This window comes from Arabidopsis lyrata, assembly GCF_000004255.2.
Source record: "Arabidopsis lyrata subsp. lyrata unplaced genomic scaffold ARALYscaffold_4, whole genome shotgun sequence".
Taxonomy (NCBI): Eukaryota; Viridiplantae; Streptophyta; class Magnoliopsida; order Brassicales; family Brassicaceae; genus Arabidopsis; species Arabidopsis lyrata.
In genome coordinates, this window is record NW_003302552.1 from 16,303,490 (window position 1) to 16,330,984 (window position 27,495).

The 27,495-nt window shown below is 38.2% G+C and overlaps 7 protein-coding genes across 7 annotated transcripts; 5 read left to right on the plus strand and 2 right to left on the minus strand.

Annotated features, from left to right (window-relative positions):
* The first annotated feature begins 118 nt into the window (after positions 1–118).
* Positions 119–7,251, plus strand: LOC9315561 (pentatricopeptide repeat-containing protein At2g34370, mitochondrial). Its single transcript, XM_021027344.1, has 3 exons — positions 119–1,317; positions 6,279–6,554; positions 6,872–7,251. Exons 1-3 carry the CDS (start codon positions 176–178, stop codon positions 6,891–6,893), a joined length of 1,440 nt encoding a protein of 479 aa, XP_020883003.1. The 5' UTR covers positions 119–175; the 3' UTR covers positions 6,894–7,251.
* On the plus strand, positions 7,248–8,891 carry LOC9315562 (seipin-3; the record flags this gene model as incomplete). The annotated part of the gene is given in 2 exon segments (XM_021027346.1): positions 7,248–7,565; positions 7,567–8,891. Coding segments are annotated over 2 exon segments (1,521 nt in total), but the record flags the coding sequence as incomplete, so codon positions are not given.
* A 29-nt stretch (positions 8,892–8,920) lies between these two features.
* LOC9315563 (aquaporin NIP2-1) lies at positions 8,921–10,216 on the minus strand. The gene is given in 5 exon segments (XM_021027347.1): positions 8,921–9,270; positions 9,375–9,436; positions 9,517–9,646; positions 9,648–9,955; positions 10,070–10,216. Coding segments are annotated over 5 exon segments (849 nt in total). The 5' UTR covers positions 10,202–10,216; the 3' UTR covers positions 8,921–9,053.
* Positions 10,217–10,663: 447 nt separating this feature from the next.
* Positions 10,664–13,108, plus strand: LOC9317401 (pentatricopeptide repeat-containing protein At2g34400). The gene is made up of 2 exons (XM_002879450.2): positions 10,664–11,897; positions 11,995–13,108. The coding sequence occupies exons 1-2, from the start codon at positions 10,984–10,986 to the stop codon at positions 12,932–12,934; spliced, it is 1,854 nt and encodes a 617-aa protein (XP_002879496.1). The 5' UTR covers positions 10,664–10,983; the 3' UTR covers positions 12,935–13,108.
* Positions 13,109–14,004: 896 nt separating this feature from the next.
* On the plus strand, positions 14,005–18,432 carry LOC9315564 (protein REDUCED WALL ACETYLATION 3). Its single transcript, XM_021027343.1, has 16 exons — positions 14,005–14,386; positions 14,610–14,701; positions 14,785–14,922; positions 15,017–15,073; positions 15,150–15,222; positions 15,423–15,581; positions 15,743–15,892; positions 15,999–16,254; positions 16,427–16,542; positions 16,630–16,716; positions 16,799–16,887; positions 16,985–17,047; positions 17,140–17,196; positions 17,300–17,396; positions 17,485–17,644; positions 17,759–18,432. Exons 1-15 carry the CDS (start codon positions 14,354–14,356, stop codon positions 17,638–17,640), a joined length of 1,623 nt encoding a protein of 540 aa, XP_020883002.1. The 5' UTR covers positions 14,005–14,353; the 3' UTR covers positions 17,641–17,644; positions 17,759–18,432.
* On the minus strand, positions 18,148–19,179 carry LOC9315565 (chlorophyll a-b binding protein 1, chloroplastic). Its single transcript, XM_021027348.1, has one exon. The coding sequence runs from the start codon at positions 19,114–19,116 to the stop codon at positions 18,319–18,321; it is 798 nt and encodes a 265-aa protein (XP_020883007.1). The 5' UTR covers positions 19,117–19,179; the 3' UTR covers positions 18,148–18,318.
* A 1,164-nt stretch (positions 19,180–20,343) lies between these two features.
* LOC9317402 (chlorophyll a-b binding protein 1, chloroplastic) lies at positions 20,344–21,489 on the plus strand. The gene has a single exon (XM_002879452.2). It carries the CDS (start codon positions 20,551–20,553, stop codon positions 21,349–21,351), a length of 801 nt encoding a protein of 266 aa, XP_002879498.1. The 5' UTR covers positions 20,344–20,550; the 3' UTR covers positions 21,352–21,489.
* Positions 21,490–27,495: the final 6,006 nt, after the last annotated feature.

The following is a 27,495-nucleotide window of genomic DNA, read 5'->3' on the forward strand; positions in this document are numbered from 1 at the left end:
TTACTTTATTCTATAATATAATTTTATTTCATTAGTCTAGTACTCTAGTGTATATAATTTGAGTTGTTCCCCTTAATTAGGGCTTTTCAATTGTAACAAACGCCGTCGATTTCTTGTTCGTAGGTTTATGTAATAAGTGTATATTCAGCCACTGCTATTGATCGAAACCAAAGTCATGGTGAGAATAACAATTTGCAGCAGAATTCTCAAATTTTCAAAACCCTACTTTTGGTGTGCGACGCAGAGTTCAAGCCGTTGCTTTAATTCACGAGCCCAATCTCATGATCTCATTACAAAGACGATCACTTCTTCTCTTCAAGACGTTTTAACACGACCCACTTGGCAAAATCGAAGCTTTGTTCAATGCAGAAGAGTTTCCTCCCATGCTCAGATGGCTTATGATCATCAATCTGTGACGATTGAGAAATTTGATGCTTTGTGTGAAGAAGTGAAGATAAGAGAAGCCTTGGAAGTTGTTGATATCTTGGAGGATAATGGATATGTAGTGGATTTTCCCAGGATTTTAGGGTTAGCGAAACTATGTGGTGAAGTAGAGGCTTTGGAAGAAGCTAGGGTTGTTCATGACTGTATCACTCCTTTAGATGCTAGATCTTACCACACGGTAATCGAAATGTATTCTGGTTGTGGATCCACTTATGACGCTTTGAAGGTGTTCGACGAAATGCCTGAGAGGAATTCAGAGACTTGGTGCATTATGATGAGGTGCTTAGCGAAGAACGGAGAAGGCGAACGCGCAGTTGATATGTTTACGAGTTTCAAAGAGGAAGGGAACAAACCCGACAAGGAGATATTCAAAGCGGTTTTCTTTGCGTGTGTTTCTCTAGGAGACATTAACGAGGGATTATTGCATTTTGAGTCTATGTACAGAAATTATGGTATCATTCCTTGTATGGAAGACTATGTGATTGTAACCGAGATGTTAGCAGCTTGTGGTCATTTGGATGAGGCATTGGAGTTTGTTGAAAGAATGACGGTGGAACCGAGTGTTGAAATGTGGGAAACACTGATGAATCTTTGCTGGGTTCATGGTGATTTAGAGCTAGGGGATAGGTTTGCCGAGTTAGTGAAGAAACTAGATGCCTCAAGAATGAACAAAGAGTCAAATGCAGGTCTTGTAGCAGCAAAAGAATCAGACTCTACAAAGGAGAAACTTAAGGAATTGCGATATTGTCAGATGATGAGAGACGACCCAAAATTGCGTATCTGTCAGTTTAGAGCAGGAGATACTTCACATCGGAAGAATGACGAAACCGTTGCTGCATTGAGGAGTTTGAAAGTGCAAATGTTAGATATGGGTTTTTGTTGAAAGTTAAACTTGATTTTGAATCAAGTTTAATTATTGGGTCAATTACCCAATAATCATTTGATGGACCAAATCCAAGTTCTAGAGTTTTCTCTAGAAATATCATAATTACCACCTCCTTAAAATGTTCTAGAAATTTTCTAGAATCATCTTCCACCTCCTTAAACATAAAAATCTATATATTCTTATAGAATAATCTAGATAATTAGAATATTGTAATCTAGATATTATGTTAAGAACTCTCTAGATTTAGGATTAAAATATTTTAGATATTTTGTAGTTTGGAGACTATAAATACCTCCTCCCTCTCTCATTTGTTGTAATGTTATGAAGTTGTCTTCAAGTTAAAATCAAAGTAATAAAAGTTATATTTCCTAAAACTCTCTCTCAAACACTTAAACACTTTCTTCATTACCTCTAAAAGAATTTTACTCTAACAAAGTGGTATCAGAGCTTGAAGATCCTAAAGATGGCGAGTAACAACGTTCCCTTCCAAGTTCCAACGCTCACAAAGAACAACTACGATAATTGGAGTCTACGAATGAAGGCTATGCTAGGAGCACATGACGTGTGGGAGATAGTCGAGAAAGGTTTCGTTGAACCGGAGAATGAAGGTAGTCTTTCTCAAACTCAAAAAGATGGTTTGAGAGACTCAAGAAAGAGAGACAAGAAAGCTCTCTGTCTAATCTATCAAGGATTAGACGAAGATACGTTCGAGAAGGTCGTTGAAGCTACATCGGCCAAAGAAGCATGGGAGAAGCTTCGAACCTCTTACAAAGGTGCCGATCAAGTCAAGAAGGTACGTCTTCAAACTCTAAGAGGAGAATTTGAAGCATTGCAAATGAAGGAAGGTGAACTCGTCTCGGATTACTTCTCAAGAGTGTTGACGATTACTAATAACCTTAAAAGAAACGGAGAGAAGCTAGATGACGTGAGAATCATGGAGAAAGTTCTTAGATCGTTGGATCCAAATTTGAGCATATTGTCACCGTCATTGAAGAAACGAAAGATTTAGAAGCTATGACAATAGAGCAACTTCTTGGGTCATTACAAGCTTATGAAGAAAAGAAGAAGAAGAAAGAAGATATCGTCGAACAAGTCCTCAAGATGCGGATTACTAAAGAAGAAAATGGCCAAAATTACCAAAGACGAAGTGGTGGTCAAGTACGAAGACGAGGTCGTGGATATGGAAATGGACGAGGTTGGAGGCCATATGAAGACAACACAAACCAAAGAGGAGAAAATTCATCGAGAGGTCGTGGGAGAGGAAGTTCAAAATCAAGATATGATAAGTCAAGTGTCAAATGCTACAATTGTGGGAAGTTTGGACATTATGCTTCCGAATGTAAAGCTCCTAGCAACAAAAAAGTCGAGGAGAAGGCCAACTACGTTGAAGAACAAGTCCAAGAAGAAGACATGTTATTAATGGCTAGTTACAAGAAAGGTGAACATGAAGAGAATCATAAGTGGTACCTTGATAGTGGTGCAAGTAATCACATGTGCGGGAGCAAAAGTATGTTCGCGGAGCTTGATGAATCAGTGAGAGGAAATGTGGCTTTAGGAGATGAATCGAAGATGGAGGTAAAAGGCAAAGGAAACATTCTCATCCGATTGAAGAATGGAGATCATCAATTTATTTCCAACGTTTACTATATTCCGAGCATGAAGACAAACATTTTGAGCCTTGGACAACTCTTAGAGAAAGGTTATGATATTCGACTAAAAGATAATAACCTTTCTATATGAGACCAAGAAAGTAATCTCATTACCAAGGTACCGATGTCGAAAAATAGAATGTTTGTCCTTAACATTCAAAATGACATCGCACAATGTCTCAAGATGTGCTACAAGGAAGAGTCTTGGCTTTGGCATCTTCGATTCGGGCATCTAAATTTTGGAGGATTGGAGTTGCTTTCGAAGAAAGAAATGGTGAGAGGACTACCTTGCATCAATCATCCAAATCAAGTGTGTGAAGGATGTCTACTTGGAAAGCAATTCAAAATGAGCTTTCCGAAAGAGTCAAGTACAAGAGCTCAAAAACCGTTGGAGCTAATACACACGGATGTGTGTGGTCCAATCAAGCCCAAATCACTTGATAAAAGTAACTACTTCCTTCTCTTTATTGATGATTTTTCAAGAAAAACATGGGTTTACTTTTTGAAAGAAAAATCCGAGGTGTTTGAGAACTTCAAAAAGTTTAAAGCCCATGTTGAGAAGCAAAGTGGTCTTGCAATCAAAGCCATGAGATCCGACCGTGGAGGAGAGTTTACAACGAAGGAGTTTTTAAAGTATTGTGAAGATAACGACATTCAAAGACAACTAACGGTGCCAAGATCCCCTCAACAAAATGGTGTAGCGGAAAGAAAGAATAGAACAATTCTTGAGATGGCGAGGAGCATGCTTAAAAGTAAAAGACTACCAAAAGAGTTGTGGGCGGAAGTGGTCGCATGTGCGGTTTATCTATTAAACCGATCTCCAACAAAAAGTGTTTCAGGAAAAACACCACAAGAAGCATGGAGCGGAAGGAAGCCCGGTGTTTCTCATTTAAGAGTCTTTGGAAGCATTGCTCATGCTCATGTACCGGATGAGAAGCGGAGTAAACTAGATGACAAAAGTGAGAAGTATATCTTTATTGGTTATGATAACAACTCCAAAGGCTACAAGCTCTATAATCCCGATACGAAGAAGACTATAATTAGTCGAAATGTTGTTTTCGATGAAGAAGGAGAATAGGATTGGAAATCAAATGAAGAAGATTATAACTTCTTTCCACACTTCGAAGAAGATGACTCGGATCTAACAAGAGAAGAGCCACCAAGAGAAGAACCTACTACACCACCAACTTCACCAACAAGTCCTCAAGGAGAAGAAAGCTCAAGTGAGAGGACTCCACATTTTAGAAGTTTACAAGAGCTCTACGAGGTAACCGAAAATCAAGACAACCTTACTTTATTTTGTCTATTTGCGGAGTGTGAACCCATGGATTTCCAAGAAGCCATTGAAAAGAAGACTTGGAGAAATGCCATGGATGAAGAGATAAATGCGATAAAAAAGAATGATACATGGGAGTTAGCTTCACTTCCAAATGGGCACAAGGCGATAGGTGTGAAGTGGGTGTATAAAGCAAAGAAAAATTCTAAAGGAGAAGTGGAAAGATACAAAGCAAGATTAGTGGCCAAAGGTTATAGTCAAAGAGCCGGAATCGACTATGACGAAGTATTTGCTCCCGTTGCTCGTCTAGAAACGGTTAGACTAATCATTTCACTAGCGGCTCAAAACAAGTGGAAGATACAGCAAATGGATGTCAAGTCGGCCTTCTTAAATGGAGACCTTGAAGAAGAAGTTTACATTGAGCAACCACAAAGCTACATAGTCAAAGGAGAAGAAGACAAAGTCTTGAGGCTAAAGAAGGCGCTTTACGGATTAAAACAAGCCCCAAGAGCTTGGAATACTCGAATTGATAAGTACTTCAAGGAGAAAGACTTCATCAAGTGTCCATATGAGCATGCACTCTATATCAAAATTCAAAAAGACGATATATTGATCGCATGCTTATATGTAGATGACTTGATATTCACGGGTAACAATCCAAGCATGTTCGAAGAATTCAAGAAAGAGATGACAAAGGAGTTCGAGATGACGGATATTGGATTGATGTCTTACTACCTCGGAATTGAAGTAAAACAAGAAGACAATCGAATCTTCATTAGTCAAGAAGGCTATGCTAAGGAGGTACTTAAAAAGTTTAAGATGGATAACTCAAACCCGGTGACCACACCAATGGAATGCGGAATCAAATTATCAAAGAATGAAGAAGGAGAAGGAGTGGATCCAACAACCTTTAAGAGCTTGGTTGGAAGCTTGAGATACTTAACATGCACAAGGCCCGATATTTTATATGCAGTCGGAGTTGTTAGTCGTTACATGGAGCATCCAACAACAACTCATTTCAAGGCGGCCAAGAGGATTCTTCGCTATATCAAATGTACTATAAACTATGGCTTACACTATTCTACTTCTAATGATTACAAGCTTGTTGGATATAGCGATAGCGATTGGGGTGGAGACATAGATGACCGAAAAAGCACAAGTGGTTTCGTGTTCTACATTGGAGATACGGCTTTCACATGGATGTCGAAGAAGCAACCAATTGTCACTCTATCCACTTGTGAAGCAGAATATGTAGCGGCTACTTCATGTGTGTGCCATGCTATTTGGTTAAGAAACCTCTTAAAGGAGCTAAGCTTACCACAAGATGAACCAACGAAGATCTTTGTGGATAACAAGTCGGCAATAGCATTGGCGAAAAACCCGGTCTTCCATGATCGAAGTAAACACATTGACACACGTTATCACTACATTAGAGAGTGTGTTAACAAGAAGGACGTGCAATTGGAGTATGTGAAGACACATGATCAAGTAGCCGATATTTTCACCAAGCCTCTCAAGCGCGAAGATTTTATCAAGATGAGGAGTTTGCTTGGAGTAGCAAAATCAAGTTTAAGAGGGGGTGTTGAAAGTTAAACTTGATTTTGAATCAAGTTTAATTATTGGGTCAATTACCCAATAATCATTTGATGGGCCAAATCCAAGTTCTAGAGTTTTCTCTAGAAATATCATAATTACCACTTCCTTAAAATGTTCTAGAAATTTTCTAGAATCATTTTCCACCTCCTTAAACATAAAAATCTAGATATTCTTATAGAATAATCTAGATAATTAGAATGTTGTAATCTAGATATTATGTTAAGAACTCTCTAGATTTAGGATTAAAATATTTTAGATATTTTGTAGTTTGGAGACTATAAATACCTCCTCCCTCTCTCATTTGTTGTAATGTTATGAAGTTGTCTTCAAGTTAAAATCAAAGTAATAAAAGTTCTATTTCCTAAAACTCTCTCTCAAACACTTAAACACTTTCTTCATTACCTCTAAAAGAATTTTACTCTAACAGTTTTGTCCCTGCGACTCGGGTTTGTTTGGAAAAAGTCGAAAAAGAGGAAAAAGAGGAACAACTTCTTTTTAGAAGCAACAAGCTTGCCTTTGCTTACGCGCTCCTTCATTCAAAGGCTCGGAAACCATTTACTGTTACACAAGATATGCGAACCTGCATTGATGGCCACAATACATTTAAGATGATCTCACTGATCACTGGCAGAGAACTGACACAGCGAGATCAAAAAAGATTTCACCATTACAGAAACGGGGTCTGCTCCTGCCGAGATTACTGGTGAGCTCTATGGTTTTTCAAAACCTATATCTCCTCAACTTCAAATGGTGATTTACTTAGCTTGTTAGAGATTTTCTTCCTTGATTCTTTTAATAAATTTCTAGAATATGACTGAATGTTTCTTTCCCAGAACGTTGGTATATATCGGTTGGAAATTAAGTTCAGGATTAACATTTCGATGCTTTAATCAGATGGTGATTTTGCCAATGTGTGAAGAGTTTTTCAGTTTTCCTAACTACATATTTTATGGTTGAATGTGAGCATCGTCTTCTTCGAATATATATCTGAGATGGTTTTATTCGAATAAACTTCAAAAGGCATTGCAGAGAAGAAGGATGAAATTAGGCTGCTGGAAAGACAGCGAAGCAGACATGACTTTGGCTTGACGTGCAAGTCATATCCTACACATTAGGGTCTGAGAGATGATCTGTTTTATCTCAGTCACAATGCCAATGCGACGATCATAAAATATAAACGAAAATCAATTTTAGATTAAAAAACTTTGGAGTCTCGTCTGTGGAGCCCATAACGAAGGTCAGGCCCAGTTAAAGCCCACCAACTGAAGCGGCAATCACCGTCGTTAAAGCCGACAACACGACGGTATCAAGCTGTTTTTTTGGGAGACTGTGTTGCGTGGTCTCGTTTTTAAGCTATCTTCATCATCAAGTTTTGTTCTTTTGCGTGGTTAATTAATGGAAGATTCAATCATCAAACCCTATTAGCTGCGATCGATTCCTAGACGCACCAGACGAATTCTTTTACGACAGCTTCGCGACCCACTACGATTCCGACTGCCTCAATTCGTCTCCCGCCGCGAATATCCTTCGCCGAAGGTTGGTTATGGATACGGATTCGTCTTCTTGCTCTTCTACTACATTGAAATCTTTTGAGAAACGGAGCTCCGTGGGAGAAAATGACGAGCTTGAGGTTTCTATAAGGAATTTCGAAACAATTGAGACTGATGTCGATGTTACTGACTCTGCAGATAGCTCAATCGACCCAATTCAAGAAAAAGGGGGAAGACTTTGAAGTTATTGACTCGTGTATCGATACGGAGAAGAATATGGATGTGAATGATTCGGGTCGGGTTGACCCGTTTACAGCAACCACCTTGAATGATGAGCGAGGTGAGGTTTATACCGCACAGGAATCCCCTTGGACGGATTGGTCTTTGACCAGGCTAGTGATCAGGTCAATTGAATTTCAAGTTAGTTTGATGATTAGCTTTATAAGGTTTCCTCCATGGTTAATTAGCAACTGCTTGAGCTTTGTTTTTGATCCATATCGAACAATGAGGCGTGGTAGACGCTATTTAGTATCGTGGATTGTAGAGTTATGTGAGTCAGGGTTAAAATATGATAAGCCTGTGTTGGAGCTTGTGCGGAAGTTAGCATGGGGTTTGTTTTGTGCTGTTTATGTGGGGATCATGTTGTTTACCTTGTTGGTTTCTGCGTTTATGATTAGTGGTTTTGTGATTACTCATTTGGCTCATGAACCACTTGTGATCAAGGAGAGTTTGAATTTTGATTATACCAAGAGTAGTCCAGAAGCTTATGTGCCCATAAGTTCATGTGCTGGTATTGCCTTTGATTTGAGTGGCAAGGAGAGTATTGAAACCGGGAAGATCAGAGGTTTGAAGGACAAGACAGAGATCACTGTCTCCATGACATTGCCTGAGTCTGAGTACAATAGAATCCTTGGGATGTTTCAGGTTCGGGTGGACTTCTTATCCGCGAGTGGTGAAATGCTTGCTAGTTCAAGGAGGCCGTGTATGGTAAGATTTAGAAGCGAGCCTATACGTCTTGTCCAGACTTTGCTAAAGATTGCTCCGCTTGTCACGGGCTATGTCTCTGAAATTCAAACCTTGAACTTGAAGCTTAAAGGCTTGGTCGAAAAGGACATTATTCCTACTGCTTGCTTGAAGGTAATGATTGAACAACGGGCAGAGTTTCGTCCTGGAGCAGGTATTCCCGAGATTTACGATGCATCTCTGTTGCTTGAATCCAAACTTCCTTTCTTCAAAAGGATCATATGGAACTGGAGGAAAACTTTGTTTGTCTGGATCAGCATGAGTTTGTTCATTATGGAATTGCTTTGCGCCTTAGTTTTCTTCAGACCTCTGATCATCCCAAGAACTGGTCAGAGTACACAACAAAGAGATAGAACACATTCTCTCAACAACTTAAATCTTGACAGTCAGGCGGGAAGTAGATGAATCAGTGGTTGACTAGTTGTTGTAACGGTACTTACACTTACTGTAACTTTAGTTTCTTCTTCAACCAAAATTGTAATATCTTGCCTGCTAATTGAAGTCGCATTGTCCGAATAAACTTTTAAGTTTCTTGAATCGTTTTTATAAGTCACAATGATACAGACTTCTAATTTGATTTACAGTGTACTTGCACAGTTTGTGTTGATAATGATTAGTTACAATGAGGAGCAGTGAACAGATTTGAAGATGCAAGAACGAGGATTGACCTTAAAGATTGATCTACATCATCACAAAGGAAGATCGGTAACTCGTTTATGAGAAGATCCTGTCTTGGAGAACTCAGGTTCTGCGTTCTGTATAGACGGTAACATTTTATGAATCAAGGCCCCAGAGACAGCACCAAGTGTTGGAGCCAGCAAGTATATCCAAATCCCTTTGTAACATCCCCACACCAGTGCAGGCCCTATGCTTCTTGCTGGATTCATTGAGGCTCCTGATACCTCTCTGAAAAATGAAAGTTTGGATTATTCCCATTGGTTAGCTAAAAAGATTCTTACCATTGAAGACTTTTGAGCTTACAGAGATTGAGGGGGAAATGTGAAACTTACCCGGCAAAGATAACATTCAGTGTGACGGCTGCCCCAATGATTAACCCCTCTAGTTCCTCAGTCTGCAAGATTGATCAATGTTAAGAGTGAACTTTATATATATCATCTGATCATGAGGTGTTTTTGGTTGTTGATCGCTTACAGTTTTCTTGGTAGTTGTGACGGCACAGACGACTAACATGAGGAAGCCGGTAATGATGAACTCCATCACGAATGCTTGAAAATCAGACCCAGAAGGAGATGACCCGAGGAAGACATCATGACCCGAGGAAGACATCATTGTTCAGATCAAACAGAAGACGGAGAGTCGCAGAGGCCAAGGTTGATCCGATGACTTGAACAGTTATGTAAGCCGGGACTTGATTCAGAGGGAATCTTTGGGAGGATGCTAAGGCAAGAGTGACAGCAGGATTGAAATGTGCAGAGATGTGGCCGAGACAGTAAACAAGAACCATTACCACTATACCCCAAACCACTGCAATGCCCACAAGAGTCACTACATGGTTGTGTTGAGCATTCACGGCAATAGCAGCACAACCCGCGAATATCAAGTAATAAGTTCCCACGAGTTCCGCCATAAGCTGCAGATTGATTTCTCATCGTTACTATCAGTTAAAACGAATACTTGAAAAAGAGAAGCTTGTAAGAGTGGATTAAGCTTCTTTTTTTTTCTCAAGGGACTGAAAAGAACTCACCTTTTGCAAGAAATGGACAGAGATCAATGGCGAGGATGATGACTCGTTTTTGGTGTCTGCAACAGAGGAAGCTTCGATGTTGAGTACAACAACATTTCCATGGTTGCTCTTGCTAACGGATATGTCATCCATTTGTCGTTTAGGTTTTTTTTTTTTGCTGCTTAATCAGAGAAAGAGAAAGAAGGACAAGAGACTGTAAGCTTTGATTGATGTTTGAAGTGTTGTGTTTGATAGTAATGAGATTTCTGCCTTTTATAGTGTCTTTACCAAAACCAAATAAGAAAGAAAACATAGTGAATAAAAGTCAAATTTTGCTTTTTTGTGGGCAACTTGGTAAAGAAAAATCATGGTTGATTGGATGTATAATATTTTAAATAAAATAAAAGCTTAATACTGCTGAATTGAAGCAGATGGTTTTGGGGAGCAAAAAACATAGGTCGACACCAAATAGATAAATGCTATTTTATGTTAAGAAACAGTCAAATCCAATTCAAGTTTTCGGTTAGGTTCCTGGTTTTTTGTGTGTTTCCAGTTTTGTTAGTTCAAGATTATAATATACACCAAGTTGAGGGAAATTGCGTTATTGCGCAGGTTACCAAAAGTCAAAACCATAGGATATAATGCTAACTGAAAGATTATATTAGATTATATTCACATGTTAAAATTATCTGGGATCAAATCATAAGCTTGACCCGTATTCGAACCATAAGCTTAACACATGATTAATAATAACTAATTTCACATGAGGTCGAATAAAAGAATTAAACTAATCAGTAATCACTCCAAAGCAGCTTGACCCGTATTCGAACCTAAACCCAAAGCCATATCCGAACCTAAACCTGATCCTGAATCCGAAACCGAGCCTGACCTTTTGAATTCAGTTTGTGCCACATGCGACTCTTCTAAGCTAGCAAATGCTCAAACCAGAGAAACTAGCTTTCTCCATTTACCGCCAATTCCAATTCTCTCAATTCAAACCTAGACAACTCGAAGAAGCACGACGCGGCGATCTTGAGAGAGGCTTTCTTTTCCTGTTGAAAAAATGCATCTCCGTGAACCAATTGCGAGAGATTCAAGCCCAGATGTTGTTACACTCCGTCGAGAAACCCAATTTTCTGATTCCCAAGGCCGTCGAACTTGGAGACTTCAATTACGCTTCTTTTCTCTTGTCTGTCACGGAAGAACCAAACCACTACTCTTTCAATTACATGATCCGAGGGTTGACCAATATATGGAATGATCACGAAGGTGCTCTGTCTCTGTATCGACGGATGAAGTATTCTGGGTTAAAGCCTGATAATTTCACTTATAATTTTGTTTTCATTGCTTGTGGGAAGCGTGAGGAGATAGGGGTTGGTAGATCTGTTCATTCCTCGTTGTTCAAAGTCGGATTGGAAAGAGACGATCATATAAGTCATTCTTTGATTATGATGTATGCGAAATGTGGTCTGGTGGGTTATGCCCGGAAGGTGTTCGATGAAATTACTGACAGAGTTACGGTGTCTTGGAACTCGATGATCTCTGGGTATTCTGAGGCGGGTCGCGCAAAAGACGCTATGGATTTGTTTAGGAAGATGGAGGAGGAAGGATTTGAACCAGATGAGAGGACGTTGGTGAGTATGTTGGGTGCTTGTGCACATTTGGGTGATTTGACAACTGGTAGATTGCTGGAGAAGATGGCTATCACGAAGAAGATCGGGTTAAGCACCTTTCTCGGGTCTAAGTTGATCACTATGTATGGAAAATGCGGCGATTTGGATTCTGCCAGAAGGGTTTTCAATCAAATGATTAAGAAGGATCGTGTTGCTTGGAATGCTATGATCACTGTGTAAGTCATCAATGTTCGACACTATATTCAGGTAAAGTATGATTCTTTAACCCGTTAATAAAGCTAAATTTGGACTATTTCGGTTCTTCTTTTTCAGATACTCACAAAATGGGAAGTCGAGTGAGGCTTTTAAACTGTTTTTTGAGATGGAAAAAACCGGAGTTTCCCCAGACGCGGGCACATTGTCTACGGTTCTGTCTGCTTGTGGTTCAGTTGGAGCTCTTGAATTAGGCAAACGAATTGAGACCCACGCATCAGAAATTTCCTTGCAACATAACATCTATGTGGCCACAGGACTAGTCGACATGTACGGAAAGTGCGGACACATAGAGGAAGCCCTGAGAGTATTTGAAGCTATGCCAGTGAAAAACGAAGCCACTTGGAACGCTATGATAACCGCTTATGCGCATCAAGGACATGCTAAAGAAGCTCTATTGCTATTTGATCAAATGCCAGTTCCTCCAAGTGATGTTACATTCATAGGAGTGCTCTCTGCTTGTGTGCACGCGGGTTTGGTCGATCAGGGCTGTCGATATTTCCATGAGATGAGTTCTTTGTTCGGGTTGGTCCCAAAAATCGAGCATTACACAAACATAATCGATCTCCTGTCTCGTGCGGGGCTATTAGACGAGGCTTGGGAGTTCATGGAGAGGTTTCCTGGGAAGCCTGATGAGATAATGTTAGCAGCGATCCTTGGAGCGTGTCATAAGAGAAAAGATGTTGCGATCAGAGAGAAGGCGATGAGGATGTTGATGGAAATGAAAGAGGCGAAAAACGCAGGAAACTATGTAATCTCTTCGAAGGTTTTAGCTGATATGAAGATGTGGGATGAGTCTGCGAAGATGAGGGCGTTGATGAGAGACAGAGGCGTCGTTAAGACACCAGGATGCAGCTGGATTGAGATCAACGGTGAGTTAATGGAGTTTCTTGCCGGAAGCGATTATTTACAGTGTGGCAGGGAAGATTCCGGTTCTTTGTTTGGTTTGTTGGTGGAGGAGATGAAGAGGGAAAGGTATGATTTTGCAGGAGAAGTTTGATTTTTGTTCTTCCATTCCCCTGTGAGGCTGTGACTTGTTGAGAGTATAAATTTTGGTGTGTTAAGTTTTATGTTAAAATGTATATGAAACTGAAAACTAAAAATTATAGAATCCAAAACTGAAACTGAAAATGAAATTTCTTTACGAAATTTTCATGGAACATTGAAGAAAAAACATAATTCGCAATCATCGTTAGGTCGTATATTATCTTTGTTTTATTGTCATTAATTGCAAATACTTTAGATCTATAATTAGTTACGTACCTCTCTAGTTAATATCAGTAATCAATTTTTGTTGGTATTATTTTTAGGGGAAAATCACATTTTTAATCCTGAAAGTGTAACTGGGTAGCACTTTAAACCTCGAAAGAATTCTACTAACACTATAAACCACCAAGATTGTTTTACTAACACTTTAAACCTTCAAACTAACTTTTCTGTTTGCAAAACCATAAAATATGATGGAACAATCAATTTATGTTTGTTTAATATATATATATATATATATATATATATATATATATTTATATATATATATATATTTATATATATATATATATATATATTTAATTTAATTTAAATTTTAATTAATTTTATTATTTATTACAATTAATAAAAATCTATAAAAACAAAAAAAAAACTTTATTTTCTTCGTTTACTCACTGTCCGACCATGAAATTTCTTGATAAACTGTTGAAACAATCTTTTAGACTGATCCGTAAGCGTTTTCACTCTCTCTAGTGGATAAATTAGAATCTCAAAATACCAATTGAATGAAAAGATTGTGAACACATACAATAAACTGAATAAAAATCTGAAAAATTGTTGTCGGACGGTGAATAGTCGAAGATGATGATTTTTTTTTACTTTTTTTTATTTATTTTCAAAATCGTAATAAATAATAAAATTAATTAAAATTTAAATTAAATAAAATAAATATATAAGAAACAAACATAAATTGATTGTTCCATCATCTTTTATGGTTTTGCAAACCGAAAAACTAGTTTGGAGGTTTAAAATGTTAGTAAAATAATTTTGGTGGTTTATAGTGTTAGTAAAATTCTCCATTCTCCATTCTTAAAATTAGTAGAGAAAGGAAAAAAAACCGAACGGACCAGAAAAAGAGAACATCGCCAAACCAACAACCGTTTGGGTGAGCTTGACGAGAACGACGTCGCACCCGCCATTTTCTCCATCCTTGAAGCAACACCTTCTTCACTTGAGATCTCTTCTTCTTCTTCTTCTTTGTTCGCACCTTCCGTGCTTCTCTATTCCTAGGGTTTCGGATCCTGTGCCTCAGTTTTTAAATCTAGAGGTATACCTTGGATCCGACGGTGGAGTTGAAATCACTCTCCCTGTCTCTTCCCATCTATTTGGTTTCCAGTTTTTTGATTGAAGATCCCTTTGTGGATCCAATATAATGGCGGATTCTGAGCCAATCACGCCTGGTCAGGTACGGTATCTCCTAACTTTGGTGTTTCAGCTTCTTAAATTTCATTGTTTTTTGCTAACATCTTTCACGGATTCATAGATTTGGAATGAATATCTGTTGAATGTTAAGGTTGTGGGTAATTGAATTAACAATTTGGATTAGTTTACTAGTCTTCAAATGTAGTAGCTTTCAACTTTGAATTTGAAAATATTTCTCACCAGAGATTTGGTTTTCTTTAATGCAGGTTTCGTTTCTACTCGGAGTCATCCCTGTCTTCATAGCATGGATATACTCAGAGTTCCTAGAGTATAAGAGGTCTTCATTGCACTCTAAAGTGTATGTATTGGGAATCTAATTTAAATGGCTCGCTTGTTATGTATCTAACTTGTTAGTAACCTTTACCTCCCTCTTACTTGCAGTCATTCAGATAATAATTTGGTGGAATTGGGTGAGGTAAAAAACAAGGAAGATGAAGTAGCAGTTTTACTTGAAGGAGGTCTTGCAAGATCTGTATCTACAAAGTTTTATAACTCACCTATCAAAACAAACTTGATTAGGTACTAGTTTTAGGGATTTCTTCTTCTTTTTTGGTTTCTTAGAGTGAAGTGTTCTTTCAACAAAAATAAACCATTTACATTTGTCGACTTGTAGGTTTCTGACGCTCGAAGACTCTTTCTTGATTGAAAATCGAGCAACCTTGAGAGCGATGTAAGTTCCTTAATTTTATCAGAATGGATTCATGCTGTTTTTCATTCTCTCTCATGACCGTATTATTTCCTTTCAGGGCTGAGTTTGGGGCGATTCTTTTTTACTTTTATATTAGCGATCGAACAAGCTTGCTTGGAGAGTCTAAAAAGGTGTCTCTTTTAAATTTATTTGATGAATTCTCTTTATCAGTTTCAACTGGTCATCAAAATTTTAAAACAATTTATGTGTTATATATGGTATAATGGCTCATAGTATGTCGTTAATAGTTTAGAGGTAGAAAGCTAACATCTGAGTCTTAAAAGGGTTTTGCAATTTGTGACGCTATTTTTCGTATACTTTCCATTTGCAGAATTACAACAGAGATCTTTTCCTCTTTCTCTACTGTCTTCTCATCATAGTGGCATACATGACATCCTTGAAGAAACACAATGACAAATCACCTATTACAGGAAAATCCATTCTCTATCTTAATCGTCACCAGACTGAAGAGTGGAAGGGATGGATGCAGGTAACAGATTCAATCTTTTCTCAGTACGTGACCTTTACATTTTCACATGTTTTTGCTCCTGCTTCGCAGAATATATCTGAGTTTCTTTATACCACCTTTAGATGTTTTGTGTGTGTTGCAACTGTTTTCCATGCTAATTTACCGTTGTTGTGTCTTTGCAGGTTCTATTTCTGATGTATCATTACTTTGCTGCGGCTGAGATATATAATGCAATCAGGGTTTTCATTGCTGCATACGTCTGGATGACTGGGTTTGGGAACTTCTCGTATTACTATATCAGAAAGGATTTCTCCCTAGCACGATTTACTCAGGTCATTTCAATTGCACAGTTAATTTAGTTTACCATGATATATACTTCTAAGAGACATATGTTTTTCGATGACTCAAGATGCTCATGAAAACTTTTACTTCTTCCAGATGATGTGGCGTCTTAACTTATTTGTGGCGTTTAGCTGCATTATTCTCAATAATGATTATATGTTATACTACATCTGTCCAATGCACACTCTATTCACTCTCATGGTGTATGGAGCCCTTGGTATCTTCAGTCGGTACAACGAAATACCATCAGTAATGGTTTTGAAGATTGCTTCATGCTTTCTCGTGGTTATCGTGATGTGGGAGATTCCTGGAGTTTTTGAGATTTTCTGGAGTCCTCTGACATTCTTACTGGGTCAGTATCAGACTTTTCTCATATGTTACACTGATTCCGGCATGGTCGACTACTTATCCATCTCGTGCTAAAACAATTTTCCTGTCAATGTTTGGATGCCACTTGGTCACTGGGATTAGTGTTTTTGTATGTTGACTAACATTTAGTTTTTTTCTTCCTTACACAACTACAGGATACACTGATCCGGCTAAACCAGATCTACCACTTTTACATGAATGGCACTTCAGATCAGGACTTGACCGCTACATATGGATCATTGGAATGATATATGCCTATTTCCATCCCACTGTAACTCATGAACCTACGGCCCTCTCGTTTTTTCATATCTTCTCATGAACCCTACCATTAAAATATTTTCCGACATTTTCATTTCAGGTAGAGAGATGGATGGAGAAATTGGAGGAGTTTGATGCCAAGAGAAAGATGTCAATAAAGACAAGCATAATTGCAATTTCCTCATTTGTGAGTTTGGCTTCTCTTTGGCTTATGGATCTTATGTATTTGATATTATACTGATACCCAAGTTGTTCCATATATTGTTCAGGTTGGTTACCTATGGTATGAATACATATACAAGCTTGACAAGGTTACATACAACAAATATCACCCCTACACATCGTGGATTCCAATAACGTCAGTATCAAAACCCTTTTTCTTTCACCCCAAACGTCAAACCTTGAGATGTCTTCCTTTCTAGATTCTGACTTGAGCTTTGATTCTGTTGTCTTAGCGTCTACATCTGTCTGCGAAATTCCACACAACAGCTGCGAAATTTCTCCCTGACACTCTTTGCGTATGTTTCTCAATCTTTGTCTCATTTCAACCAAGCTTAGTGTTTTATTCTGAACACATCTCTAATATGACACGACTTGCATATCTTTCTAGGTGGCTCGGCAAGATTACTCTGGAAACCTATATTTCTCAGTTTCACATCTGGTTAAGGTCGGCGAGAAACTGTTTCCTTTCTCCCAATTATGTAGGCAAGAGACCATTTGTATGAAGGATCTAGGAATGAAATTTTAACTGCAAATTGCGTGTTCTGCAGATCGAATGTGCCAAATGGACAGCCGAAGTGGCTATTATGCATTATTCCAGAATACCCAATGCTCAACTTCATGCTCGTCACCGCCATCTATGTCTTGGTAAAGCAATCGTAGAATCCGTGAAGAAACCATGTATCCACTCTACGTTATATTATTGTAATTTGATCTCTTGATTTATTTTCTTCAGGTGTCTCACCGACTTTTCGAGCTTACAAATACGTTAAAGTCTGTATTCATACCAACAAAAGACGACAAGAGGCTGCTCCACAATGTCCTCGCTGGAGCTGCCATCTCGTTCTGTTTATATTTAACTGCTCTCATTCTTCTCCAGATCCCACACTAACCATGTAAGGCCTTTTACTCTGCCTGGTCCATTGTAGCCGTTGTTGATCTTGGAATGTACTCGCTTAGGAAGAGATCAAATTCTCGATTAACACGCTATAACCATTTTATTTTGACAGGAGGGACTATAAACATGTTGAAAACATGAATCTAAAGCTGCACAGAGGTTTCTATGTGAAACTTGGTAAAATAGTTACAACACACATCTCATATCGACAATAAAAATTTGTTTTCAAAGATCAGTATTTTTTGAAGCTTGCCAAGTGAAGCATTCTTTTGGATAATTAGAACCAGAGAGAAGCTTCAGAAAGTGGCTTAGAGTGAAGCATCTTGTGGCATTTCGACGGCATCATCTTAGGACCATTTGTCTTGTTCGTTTTCTTTCTCATCTCTGTTGTAATTTTGCTATAAGTTTCTAATATATAGTTTCATTTGCCTTTTGTTTGTCCGTATTTGGTAGATTGTCCAAATACATCATCTGCAATTGCATGAATTTTACAAGAATGGATAATTCAAAATTCAACAAGTCTAAAGATAAAACGCCAACACAGTTAGAGAAAAAGAGGTTCGATTTCTGATAAATCATACAAAGATACCACAAAGGAAATTTCACAAATTTACATAGGAAAGACCACAAACAAACTCTCTTTCTCTGCTCTCATTCACATAATTATCTCGCTTACTTTCCGGGGACGAAGTTGGTGGCGAAGGCCCATGCGTTGTTGTTGACTGGGTCGGCCAAATGGTCGGCTAGGTTCTCCAAAGGTCCCTTTCCGGTGACGATGGCTTGAACGAAGAATCCAAACATAGAGAACATAGCCAACCTCCCGTTCTTGAGCTCCTTCACCTTCAACTCCGCGAAAGCCTCGGGGTCAGTAGCGAGGCCCAATGGGTCGAAGCTGCCACCTGGGTAAAGCAAGTCCTCTGCCTCTCCCAATGGGCCATTTCCGGCGACTCTGTAGCCTTCAACAGCTCCCATGAGGATCACTTGAGTAGCCCAAATGGCTAAGATGCTCTGAGCGTGGACCAAGCTCGGGTTGCCCAAGTAGTCCAATCCTCCGTCGCTGAAGATCTGTGAACCGGCCTTGAACCAAACCGCTTCTCCGAACTTCACTCCGTTCCTAGCCAATAGCTCAGGGAAAACGCAGCCTAGGGCTCCGAGCATGGCCCATCTGCTGTGGATAACTTCTAGCTCACGGTTCCTGGCGAAGGTCTCTGGGTCGGCGGATAGACCGGCGGTGTCCCATCCGTAGTCACCGGGGAACTCTCCGGTAAGGTAGCTCGGGGGCTCGCCGGAGAATGGACCCAAGTACTTGACACGGTCAGATCCGTACCATGGGCTGCCTGATGGACCCTTTGGCTTGGCAACAGTCTTCCTCATTGTCACACGGCCGCTTCCGAGGACATCTGATGCCGCCGGCTTCACAGCCTTTCCGGCGAAGGCAGGGGAGGACAAAGCCATGGTTGAGGAAGCCATTAGAATCTTTCTTCTTCTTTTTTTGTTTTTCTGTTTTGTTTTTTGTTGTGACTGGTGAGAGTGATTGAATATGGTTGAGGTATAGGTCCACTTTATAGCAATCTTAAGAGTAAGGTTTGTTATCTGTGAAGTATCTGTATCTGTTTACTGATTGGCTTATGAGATTTTGGGATTGTCGTTATCTTGTCCTATGTGTCACTCTCTAGTCCATAAGCTCTTGCTAGATTCTTTTAGCTGAAATGAAGACACTTGTCATTTGTTTGTACACAGGGAACTTTGGGTAAATATCCAAAAATAAATATTTGAATCCCATTATAAGAAGGAAATCTTGTGTAATCTATTTCTTTCTCTTTTTTTCTTTAAGTCCAACCCATTTCATAATCTTTTTCCTTTTTTTTCTAATAAGTTTGTTTCGGATGCCAAACGACAAAGTTTTTAAAGTGAAACTACAAAACCTTATATTGTTATGTAAAACAATTACAATAAAACTTCTATAAATTAATACAGTTGGGACTATAATATTTTATTAATTTATCGAGTTAATAATTTATCGATATACTAATTACTTCCAAAATCAAATTTGGGACCGAAGAAATGTATTGGTTTATCGAGGTATTTTGTAGATGAAACAAAACAAAAAGTGATACGAAGTTTTTAAGTTAATAGCATAAATAAACCGTCGACAATTATATTAAATAATACTCTTGAATCTTGATTGATTATGTTGACTGTTTTCGGCAACAAAAATGACTGGTAAGATTTTCTTGCCAACTTTAAAATACGAATTCGAAAGCATGTGTTTGTAGATGAAATGTGAAGTGTATGTCATTATATTTCCTTATACTTTGTTATGCAAGATTAAATCTTCTGTATTTTCTATTAACAAATCTAGAGTAATTTTTTTTTATATAGATAATTAACAAACCTACAACATGTCATCAACATTTTGGTGAAAGAGTGGGTGGTATGGATCAGTCTAAGTTTTTGGACTTTGGTACGATCATGTTGTTTTGAGTGTTTGATGACATGTCCATTTGGGAAACACCAATGTCGATAATAAAATGACGTGTACCATGACCATCATACGACTCAAACGGATAGAAACACGTCAGATTTACACGTGGCACGTCTTCAATGGGTATTCCAATATGCTAAAACGCTATATGAGATATCTAATTTATCTAACACAATTCAATTCCCAACTCCAAATCTCATGCCAGCTCGGCAAGACAAAAAAATCTAAGCTCAAAAATGTCAACAACCAATAGAAATCAAGACATTGATGATATCCTTGAGATAAAGCAAATTAAATCCTCAAGTTTACCGTTATTTTTCACATTATAAATACCCAAAAACCTCACCGTAACCTAACCATCCAATTCATCATAACAAACTTAACTAAAAACCTTTTACTTGCACCACACTCTCACCGCAATGGCCGCCACGACAATGGCTCTCTACTCTCCTGCTTTGGCCGGAAAGGCCGTTAAGCTATCCCCGGCGGCCTCCGAAGTATTTGGAACCGGCCGAGTTACCATGCGCAAAGCCTCCAAACCCACCGGTCCATCAGGCAGCCCATGGTACGGATCCGACCGAGTCAAGTACTTGGGTCCATTCTCCGGTGAGCCTCCGAGCTACCTCACTGGGGAGTTCCCCGGTGACTACGGGTGGGACACTGCCGGTCTATCCGCAGACCCCGAGACCTTCGCCAGGAACCGTGAGCTAGAAGTTATCCACAGCAGATGGGCCATGCTCGGAGCCCTAGGCTGCGTTTTCCCTGAGCTGTTGGCTCGCAATGGAGTGAAGTTCGGAGAAGCGGTTTGGTTCAAGGCTGGTTCACAGATCTTCAGCGATGGAGGATTGGACTACTTGGGCAATCCAAGCTTGGTCCATGCTCAGAGTATCTTAGCCATTTGGGCCACTCAAGTGATCCTCATGGGAGCTGTTGAAGGCTACAGAGTCGCCGGAAATGGCCCATTGGGAGAGGCAGAGGACTTGCTTTACCCAGGTGGCAGCTTCGACCCATTGGGCCTTGCTACTGACCCCGAGGCGTTTGCAGAGTTGAAGGTGAAGGAGCTAAAGAACGGAAGGTTGGCTATGTTCTCTATGTTTGGATTCTTCGTTCAGGCCATTGTCACCGGAAAGGGACCGTTGGAGAATCTTTCTGACCACTTGGCCGATCCAGTCAACAACAACGCATGGGCCTTCGCCACAAACTTCGTCCCCGGAAAGTGAGTTTAATATGTGATCAAGTTGTGTGTATCTGGTTTGTCGAATCTTGGAAATGTAATGCAGATTTCATCTCTTGTAAATTACTTTGTAAGTGTGTGAAATATTTAAGAAGCTTTATGATATTGATGGATCAGTCACTTACTAATGTGCAAGAACATACTTAAAGCTGATTCGGTGTTCAAACAAAACATATCTGTTCCATAAACAGAGATGATACAAAATAATTTGATCGTATCACATCACAGTCCAAACAAGTTTGTTTTTGTTTTTCAAAATATGATATATCTCAAACCATCCTGGTATGTTATTAACCTTCTTGCTCTATCACTTTTGGTGTGACTTCTTCAATCGGATTATGATGTTGCATTGTTGGGAGTTTTGGTGATAATAAGTCAACAAAGTTGATTCAAAAGTTGATTACTCTTGGTCATAATTATTCTTTTGTTTGAATTTGAATTTTATTGCACGTGTTATAATAATTACTTTATTTTATGGTGTATATAAATATAAATAATGGAGAAAGAATTTATACCCGCAGAAGGATCGGGATACTGAAAATAAAGAGATGAGAGGAAGAGAGATTATTACTTCTCTTGTAATTGAAGTAATGAATTGTCATTTTACAATGAACGTTTAACGTTCTATTTATAGAGAAAAAGATAAGTTACTATGCACGCATAGTGACGGTGGGCTCCACATCAAAATTATAAATTTCTCACGGCTGCGCCTAATGCGCTTGATATCTATGACTTTTGTAACACTCCCCCTTGGAGACCAGTGTCACTATTGTCTTGTGTAACGTCTTCTGTTGTCTCGTTAAAAACCTTTCTAAGTAAACCCAGTGGGAAAAACCTTAGTAGGTAAAAAGAGTACAACGACGTAGTCTCCCCCTCGAGTGATTAACTTTACAGATCGCGTTGATGGCGCATTCCAATAGCATAGACATGCTTCTTGAACACCGAGGTAGGTAGTGATTTTATGAAGAGATCTGCAGCATTGTCACATGATCGGACATATTTGACTTCAATGTCTTTATTCTTCTCAAGTTCTTGGGTGTATGAAAAGAATTTCGGAGGGATATGTTTGGTTCTATCACTTTTGATATATCCTTCCTTCGTTTGGGCAACGCATGCAGCATTATCTTCATATAGGATGGTTGGCTCTTTGTTTACGTTGATCCCACTGCTTGATTGAATGTGTTGGCTTATTGATCTCAACCATACACATTCTCTACTTGCTTCATGTAGTGCAATGATTTCAGCATGATTTGAAGAAGTAGCTACAAGTGTCTGCTTCTGAGAACGCCATGATATAGCAGTACCTCCAATCGTGAATACGTATCCTGTTTGGGATCGAGCTTTGTGTGGATCTGATAAATATCCTGCATCTGCAAAACCAATCATTTGACCATTTATATTTTTAGGATAAAATAACCCTAAATCAATAGTCCCTTGAAGATAACGAAAGACATGTTTAATTCCGTTCCAATGTCTTCGTGTAGGAGATGAACTAAATCTAGCCAAAAGATTGACTGAAAATGATATATCAGGTCGAGTACAATTTGCAAGATACATAAAGGTTCTAATTGCACTTAGATACGGTACTTCAGGACCGAGTATCTCTTCATTCTCCTCATGCGGTCGAAATGGATCACTCTCAACGTTAAGTGATCTAACGACCATAGGAGTACTCAGAGGAGTTGCCTTATCCATGTTGAATCGTTTTAGCACTCTTTTAGTATACGTGGATTGGTGCACAAATATACCCTTTTGGGAATGTTCAATTTGTAGGCCAAGACAAAATTTTGTTTGTCCGAGATCTTTCATCTCAAATTCCCCTTTTAAATAGTTTGTTGCTTTCTGTATTTCATCTTGAGTCCCAATTATATTTAGATCATCAACATATACCGTGATTATCACAAATCCGGATTTTGTTTTCTTGATGAAAACACATGGGCATATAGGATCGTTCACGTATCCTTCTTTCGTTAAATGTTCACTGAGACGATTATACCACATTCGCCCAGATTGCTTTAACCCATATAATGATCTTCGCAACTTTATTGCACATAACTCTTTGGGTTTATATTTCAATGCTTCTGGCATATTAAACCCGTCGGGAACTCTCATATAGATATTTGTATCTAATGATCCATACAAATATGCTGTAACAACATCCATGAGACGCATTTCTAAATTTTCATCAGCCGCTAGACTCATCAAGAATCTAAACGTTATTGCATCCATAACGGGGGAATATATTTCCTCATAATCAATCCCGGGTCTTTGAGAAAATCCTTGAGCTACAAGACGAGCCTTGTATCTCGTAATCTCATTTTCCTCATTTCGTTTTCTAACGAAAACCCACTTGTATCCAACCGGTCTCACATCTTCAGGTGTGAATACGATAGGTCCGAATACATTTCGCTTATTGAGCGAATCAAGTTCGACTTGTATTGCATCTTTCCATTTTATCCAGTCATGTCTCTTTTGACATTCATATACCGACTTTGGTTCTGGATCCTCGTTTTCCTCATCAATTTCCTTTGACAAAAGGTATGAGAAAACGTCATCAACTTCATCCATTTTATTTCGATCCCAGATCTTTCCATTATGGATATAGTTGATAGAAATCTCATGATTTCCTTCAGGCTCATGATGCTCATCATTGTCATTAGACTCATGACTTGTTTCTTCCAAAATGCTTTCTGCTATTTTGGGAATATCATGCTTTTCAACTTCCTTTCGTTTTCTAGGATTTTTATCCTTAGCACCAACTGGTCTACCACGTTTCAAGCGTGTTTTAGACTCACGTGTATCATCTGCTTTTCCACTTTCTTGTGGAATTTTAATTCGAGCAGGGACATTTGCAGCTGGTATATATGATTTAGTTACCGTTTTGGTATCTACAAAAGCATCGGGAAGTTGATTTGCTATACTTTGCAAATGCACAATTCGTCGAACTTCTATTTCTGACTGTTTTGTAGGAGGATCAAGGTGTAACAGGGATGGTACACACCATTTGATTTCTTTCCCTACTTGCTTATTTTCTCCCCCTAGAACCGGGAATACTTTCTCATCAAAGTGACAATCGGCAAATCGTGCCGTAAAGACATCACTAGTCTGCGGTTCTAGGTATCTTATAATTGATGGAGAATCACAGCCAATATATATTCCCAACCTTCTTTGTGGTCCCATCTTTGTACGTTGTGGTGGTGCTATAGGCACATACACTGCACAACCAAAAATTCTTAGATGGGATATATTTGGTTCTCGACCAAATGCTAACTGTAGTGGGGAGTATTTATGGTATGCACTTGGTCTTATCCGAATGAGTGCTTCTGCATGCAAAATGGCATGTCCCCATACAGAGGTTGGAAGTTTTGATCTCATGATCAATGGTCTTGCAATCAATTGCAGACGTTTAATTAATGATTCCGCCAAGCCATTTTGTGTATGAACATGAGGTACAGAATGTTCAACTTCAATTCCCGTTACCATACAATAATCATTGAATGCTTGGGATGTGAATTCACCAGCGTTGTCTAGTCTAACTCTCTTAATAGGGTAATCAGAAAACTGAGCCCTCAGTTTGATTATTTGAGTTAGAAATCTCGCAAATGCAATATTTCGAGATGATAATAGACAAACATGTGACCATCTGCTGGATGCGTCAATTAATACCATGAAATAGTGGAATGGTCCACATGGTGGATGTATTGGTCCACAAATATCTCCTTGAATTCGTTCAAGGAATTTTGGTGATTCTTTATCAATTTTGGCTGGCGATGGCCTTATGATAAGTTTTCCAAGAGAACATGCGGCACATGTCTTTTTATTCCCATGATATATCTCCTGGATTTTCAATGGGTGTCCATGTGAGCTCTCTATGATTTTTCGCATCATCGAGGTGCCTGGATGACCGAGGCGATCATGCCATAATGTGAAATCTTCTGGATTTCTTTTAATCACTAGATGCGATTCGATTGCACTTATATGAGTATAATGCAATCCTGAAGGAAGTTTTGGAAATTTTTCCAATATAAGCCTTTTTCCCGATTTATCAGAAGTTATGTACATATACTTCTTTTCATTCTCAGTTGCAGACTGAGTATCATATCCTTGAAGGTATATGTCTTTGAAACTCAACAAATTCCTTTTAGATTTTGGAGAATACAAGGCATTTTTTATGGAAAACTTGGTTCCATTAGGCAACATAAAGTTGGCCATACCAGTTCCTTCAATCACGTCTACAGGACCTGATATTGTATTGACAATAATGTTTGTCGGTTTTAAGTTAGGGAAATATCTTTTGTCCTTTAGAATAGTGTGTGTTGCCCCATTATCTGGTATACAAATTTCTTGAGCCATTTCCTTGGAGATTGTTTCATCCATTTCTGTGATTAAGATAAACATCAATAAAAAGAAAGTAAATTTTATTCATGAAAAGAAAACACACAATAATTATATATTAAATTGTTGTTAAAACAACATTATTTTTCAAAATAACAAAAGCATAATATTATATATATGGCATAACTAGAGACTATTTCAGCAGTCTCAATACAAGCTCTTTAGTTAACCGCATGAGCGGTCTCATTAATCTTTTCCGCTATTAGGAGTGCCACAAATAAATCCGAAAATTCGGTATACCCGTATGACATATACAGTTTTTGCTGGGTAATGTGGTTTTCATGAAACGTGGTATACGTTTTCTCAAGCATCTGAGAATCAGTGATAATATCACCATAATATTTTAGTTTAACCACAATTTCCATCATAGCGGAATTATAATCCATCACTTTATCAAAGTCTTTGAACTTTAGACTTTGCCATTCATCCCAAGCAAGTGGGAGATTTATTGCCTTTCGATTATCAAATCGAGCCTTTAGGGATTCCTAGATCTCTCTGGGATCTTATATGTGTGCATAATCACATATCATACTTTCATCAAGGTGTCTTAAAATAAAGATCACCAATTTTTCCCTTTCTTGAACCGTCAAAATATTATTCTCTTTTACGGTTTTTATTAAGCCAAGAGATTGTAAATGTAATTCGACGTTGGCAATTCAAAAAATATATAATTGGCCAAAGTGATGTGCAGAGCCGAAAACTTAAGCTTCTCAATATTTGCCATTTGTTTTCTAAAATAAAAACATGGAATATTATTAGAAATCTTTATTTAATTTATTTTAAAACATATTTAAAATAAACCGTTTACATTAATAATGCAAGCGATTACAAAAAGAAAAAGCGTACAAACAAATAAACTAATGTTCAAACGAAATTCTTGCGGAGTAAAATCTACAACGCAAAGATTATAAATACACATAATAATGATTCCAAAAACAAATATTAAGAATAATCGAAACATTCTTCAAAACTTCAAAACTTCAAAATTCTTCTTCTTTTTTCGGAGAGAGTTTTTAGAGAGATGAAAAAAATTTGTTTTGATGAAATGAATGAGAAAATAAGTGTATTTATAGATTGAAAAATACTATTCCTAGCCGTTGGAAAGATTTGAAATTTTTGAAAATTTTTTGAAATTTTTCTTTGAGACCGTTGGCGAAAAAGATTTAAACAAAAATTAATCTGAAAAATTAGAGATCAATCAAACAAAAATTATCGATTCAGATAAAAATATTTATACAGATGAATAAACCTTCTTGTATAATAATCATAATATAAACAAATAATTCACGGTGATATTATGGTCACGGAGTCATTCACATAGAAATAGTAAATAAATATGTGGCGGCTCAGCCGACCGGTAGCAGAAATAAATATTTAAACAGTGAATAAAATTAAGGCGGCTTAGCCGACCGGTAGCAGAAATAAATATTTAAAGCAGTGAATAAAATTAAGGCGGCTCAGCCGACCGGTAGCAGAAATAAATATTTAAACAGTGAATAAAATTAAGGCGGCTTAGCCGACCGGTAGCAGAAATAAATATTTAAAGCAGTGCTTAAAATTAAGGCGGCTCAGCCGACCGACAACAAAAATAAATATTTAAAGCAGTAAATAAAATTTCAGGTGGCTCAGCCAACCATTGACAGAAAATAATTAATTATGGTGCATGAAGTAATATAGTTTCTTTTATTTATTTATATAATTTTCTTTTCTATCTTTTTTTTTTTTTTTTTTTTTT